This window comes from Salvia miltiorrhiza, chromosome 5 (genome assembly GCF_028751815.1).
Source record: "Salvia miltiorrhiza cultivar Shanhuang (shh) chromosome 5, IMPLAD_Smil_shh, whole genome shotgun sequence".
Classification (NCBI taxonomy): domain Eukaryota; kingdom Viridiplantae; phylum Streptophyta; class Magnoliopsida; order Lamiales; family Lamiaceae; genus Salvia; species Salvia miltiorrhiza.
Genome location: NC_080391.1, coordinates 715,709 through 721,284, shown reverse-complemented (window position 1 = coordinate 721,284; position 5,576 = coordinate 715,709). Strand labels below are relative to the sequence as shown.

The 5,576-nt window shown below is 39.1% G+C and overlaps 1 protein-coding gene across 1 annotated transcript; it reads left to right on the top strand.

The window, feature by feature from the left end:
• The first annotated feature begins 244 nt into the window (after positions 1–244).
• LOC131026656 (lectin CPL-like) lies at positions 245–1,305 on the top strand. The gene has a single exon (XM_057956574.1). The coding sequence runs from the start codon at positions 285–287 to the stop codon at positions 1,107–1,109; it is 825 nt and encodes a 274-aa protein (XP_057812557.1). The 5' UTR covers positions 245–284; the 3' UTR covers positions 1,110–1,305.
• Positions 1,306–5,576: the final 4,271 nt, after the last annotated feature.

Genomic DNA, 5,576 nt, shown 5'->3' with positions numbered 1-5,576 from the left:
ATTTAAAACGTGACACATTTAAATGACTATTTACTGATGGTCCTTACATGCACAAATATGAAGAAGAATTTAAAACGTGACACCTTTAAATGAGGATGCATATATGATGCATTATAAAAATATACATTATCATATATATTAATAATACAATGAGATAACAAGGTCAATAATCTCTGTGTAATAAAATATGAGGATTAAACAATATTTTTATTCATGCATTATACTAGTATAAATAGGAGCAAGAGTTGCCACCAATACACCATCATTCACTACTCAATTAAGCCATGGCCAACCTTGTCCAAACCCTAATCTCCATCGCCCTCCTCCTCGCCGTCGCCCCCAACACGGCACGGTCCCAATCGACGTCCTTCACCTATGACTTCTGGGGCGACCAGCCTACCGATCTCACCTACCAAGGCAACGCCCATTTCCCGTCGGACTCCACCTTCCTCCGCCTCACCGAACTTAAGACATTCGACGTCGGCCGGGTCTTGTACTCGACACCGGTCCAGTTCTCCCGAGCTGGTGGCCAAGTCGACTTTGAAACCATCGTAAACTTCGTAATCAGACCCAGCCCCAGCAACTACGCCGCTGACGGCCTCACCTTCTTCATGGCCCCCGTCGGCTCCACCATCCCCGACGGAGCCACCGGGGGCAACCTCGGAATCTTCGGCTCCTCCGGCAGCAGCCCCTCGGTCTTCGCCGTCGAGTTTGACACCTACATCAACAGCCCGTGGGATCCGAACTACTCCCACATCGGCATCGACATCGGATCTAGGGAATCCCCCATCACGATGGAGGTCGACGACGGCGGCATTGTCGGCAAGCTGGTGACTGCGCGGATCAAGTACGTCGGAGCCAAGAATATGATCACCGTCCATGCCACCACTGGCTGGAAGACGTTTGAGTTCAGCTATGAGTACGATTTGAGCGGCTTTCTTCCCGAGCAGGTTCAGGTAGGGCTCTCCGCCGCCAGCGGAGAGACCGAATCATACGTCGCCACCCATGACATCATCTCATGGTATTTCAACGCCACCATGGTGCAGACAAATTCCGTCGCGAGGAGCAGGAAGGAACTGGCCGGCGACATTATTCGTCAATTCGTGTGATTTTATGATGTGTGTGTGCCCTAAAATAAATAAGGACTAAGCGATCGAGTCTGCTCTCGTTAAGTCTACAAATAAGATAATCGACCATCTCTATGTAGGGACTATGCAAGAATGCAACGCATTTGTGTGTCGTTCTAGTTTTATGGTCTTTGCAAGGTAATCTATGGAAGATTTCATTAAGAACTTCTATTGAACAGTTGGAATGCTCAGTGAATCAGTTATTACATTGGAAGGGATCCTATGCAGCAAAATAATTGTATGTATTACCCATTCTCAAACACATGTGCCTCCACACCAAATGATATATATAAATATATGGTTATGCTTATATTTACTTATGACGAGGAAAATCCACAACCTTTATCGTAAGTCGTTAGTTTTAGGCATTGTCAAGTCGGCCTTTCTGAATGGAGATCTAAAAGGAGAAGTATATGTGGAGCAACCAGAAGGATTCATAAATTACTACAAGAAAACAGAGCTTTTGCGACACACGTACATGCGACATTACATGTATGCGTTGTAAAATTACCATACAACTTGCGTGCGACTTTCTTATTTTAGCCATATCTCTCTCGTCTGAACTCCGATTTGCAATCCGTTTGCGCCCACGAACTCGTATCAAGATAATCTACAACTTTCATTATGACCAATCGTCCAAATTCGGACTCAATATTTCTGTAAAATTCATCAAAATACGAACAAGTATCATATTTGACAAGATAAAACAATTTAACCACAAAACAACTATCAAACACTTAATCCCATATAAAATTGATAACATAAGAATATTAAAAATAATGGAAAAGTGAGTGTTATCTAAAAACTCTCAACTTTTTGATAAATAAATCATGTTAGATAAGAGGTTTACATCTAATTCATCACCATTAATTGTCATAATTTTAAGATCTAGATTCACATTAGAACTAATTGACTACTCACATGATCATTAATGTTCATGTAGGGTCGAGAATAAAGTCTCTCTTATGTTCATGAACGGCCAAGTATAAGAAGTGAGCTCCACCCAACTTCTATGTTTCCATAACTATTACTATAACTATTGACATCACTTTCTCAAGTCATTAATGATTGCCAGCTCCATTTCCATTAATGGGAACACTTTTATAAGGCCATCCACTGCGGTGAGGAAGTTAAGAGGTACTCCCTCCGTTTTTTATTAAGTGTCCACAGCCGTCAAAATACACATACCAATAAAATAGGATATTTTACATTTGTAACCTTAGTAATTGTCATAATAAATGCATATATACAACTAATTATTACATTCATACAAGTATTAAATAAGGATAAAATAAGAAAAATGTCATAAATATACTCTCAAATTTTGAAATGGGACACTTATTGAGAAACAAAAAAATGAGCTAAATGGGACACTTATAAAAAATCGGAGGGAGTAGTAAAGTACTTTCACCATAGTGGGGTGTTTAAATTGGGGCAACAAATATGGGGTACCAAACCAAAACAAGTAAAATTAATTTCTTGAAAGTTGAAAACAGAGTTAAATGGCGGGCCCCATATTTGTTTTTAGGGGTAATAGCCGCTAAATCCATGAGAATTTTTTATTTTTTGGTATATATCATGACCCCTCAATTTGACTTCAAAATACATCAATTTATAATTGGTTCTGATTTTTCCCTCGATTTAGGAATCCGGCGAAATCAAAACTGACGTGGACGCCGGAATGCCAACGTGGCAGCCGGAATCACCACGTCACACACACACACACACTCCCCACTCTCTCTCTCACACACCCCACTTTCTCTCTCTCTTACACGTCACCACTCTCTTACAGCTTCACAACTCTCTCTCATCTCTCGGCTCCGCCGCCCTCCCCCTTGACCGCCACCACAGCTCCGGCCGGTAGCTTCGCCGGCCCAGAGCCTCCGCCTCTGCTCTCTCTCGCTCATCTCCTCTGCCTCAAACAGATCGAGCTTGAGCTTCCGCCTCTGCTTTTCTCACTACTAAAAATCAAAATAGGGATAATGGTTCATACATAACGGTTTTGGTCAAAAACCGTTATGTATGAGCGCACTTTTGAATATACATAACGGTTTTATGGATCTCTGTTATGTATGTACTGTTATCTAAATGTATTTATAACAGTATCAAATTAAGCGTTACATAATAGCGTTATCTATTTATGATATATATAACAGTGCTACTAAACCGTTAACCCAATCGTTATGTATGAGCATGGATTCAACAACGGTTGTTTCAGTGTTAAGAATACCGTTATGTATGAGCGTAATTTATAACGGTAGTTGTAATTGTTATTCCCTACTGTTATCTATGATTTTTTTTTTTTAATTTTAAAAATAAAATTATTCTTCTAAAAATTAAATATAACCCTTCCGCCACCTTTTCGCTCCAAATCCCAAACCTTTCATTCTAAATTAATTTCACCCAAATCACCCTCTTCAAAAAAAAAAAATTCACCCAAATCACCATATCATCTTCTTCCTTAGAATCAATCCCCCCCCCCCGCCTTCGCCCGCTCCGTCCCTTCTACCTGCCACCGCGCGCCGCTCTCGCTTCAGCCGTGCGCCCCCTGCCACCCCTTCTTGCAGAGACTGCACCGCACAGTCGCGCATAGGGCTGAGCCCCTGCCTGGCCTTTCCAGTCGCCCCAAGGTCCAGCCGCGCCCCCAGCCTCCCCCAGAGTTCAGACGGCCACCGCGAGCTGGCCTCGCCAGCCGGAGTCCGATTTCTCCGATTCTCTCTGGTAAAATTTTCCCCAATCTCTCGATTTAGATATATTGTCATCTAAAAATTAGTTTCTAGGGTTTGTTGTCATCTAAATTCATCCAGTTTATTTGAACCGAATTCGTCTAGTTTATTTGAACTAAATTCGTCTAGTTTATTTGAATTTATGAAAGTTTTCCTCAATATGCATTTACCTTGTTGCTTTAACATTTTTACTCTTCCAGGTCAGTGTGTATGCAGGCATTTAATCAGATTTTATTTGCATATTTTAGCTTGATATTGTGATTTATTAGCCTCATGGGTTGCACCAGTGTGGTCTAACTGATTTTGGGATTTGACTTAACCTTACTTCTCATATGAACTATGTAGCATTTAACAGTTGTGAAATTAAGGTTAGGTTTTCCGCTTCTGCTGCTCAACCAGTTCTCATTTTTTTTTGTGCTGATAACAGATATGTTTGTGTTTATGTAGTCTGTAGATGATAGGAAAGGGGCAGTTGCTTGATCTTCGAAGGCCATTCCTTCTGGAAACTTGATTAATGGTTTTCAGGATAAGCTGAGCTGCTTTGGTTTATTTAAATTGAAGTGAATTACTTGAGATTATGCAATTAGCATATTGTTTATTTCTCTTTTAACTATGTCATTGTAAGGATCTTTCTTTTGCTTCATTCCCTTTCAAGTGTTTGTGAGCATAATAACTCATTATATTTCAGTGGAATTTTAAACTGCTCCCTACTCCTCACATATTTTTTTCTAGATCTATGAATGTTTATTCTTCGTTGGCAGACAAGGAAGCCTTACACGATTACTAAGCAGCGGGAGCGATGGACTGAAGAGGAGCACAATAGGTTTCTAGAAGCTCTCAAGCTCTATGGCCATGCTTGGCAGCCTCGTCCAGCTGGAGCTAAATTAGTGTCCAAGTTCTCCGATTCACTCTGGTAAATTTTTCCTCAACCTTTCAATTTACATACGTTGTCATCTAAATTAGTGTTCAACATTTCTTAGTGTGTGAATTTGTTAATTTTTGTTAATTTCTTAGGGTTCAATGATGGACGAAAAGTTAATGAGATTAGTTGATACATATGCTCAAATACTTTTACAAGAACAATTATAAGAAATTCATGGTATATTGAAACTGAATTAGAAATTAATACTTCATCTGTTTCACTAAAAGTGATTTTTATTTCATTCTGAGCTGTCCCACGACTATAAGTGGCATGTTTCCATAAATGGAAATATTTAGCCCTTTAAAAAGTTTAGATCCTACCACTTTTAACCAATTTACAAGTTCTCCTTAATTTTTGTCCCGAAAAGTTTTGAGTTACTTATAATAAACGGACGGAGTAATAAACAATTTTCTAACATTGACAATAGTTGTTACAAATAAAATACCAAAACTATTAAAAGAGTTTGTTTTCAGCACCCCTAGCTAGTACCCCACATGAAGTCCTCTATCCCACAATTTAATATATTTAACTTTTAATTTATAATTTTTTTTCTTCCGTATTAATTTATTTATATTTTAGTATAACTTTTAAATATTTAACTAGGATTCACTCATCGATCTAATTAGGGTTTATAGTTATTTTTTATATTTATTTGAACTAATAATTGATTATTAATTAGTTTCTACTATGTATGGTGGAAACTAAGTGGGGTATAGAACGAGTCAGTGGGTTTTTTAGGACAGTAACTTAGGTTGATTTGGAAATTAGGACAATAACTTTCGGACTTGTAAAAATAGGACA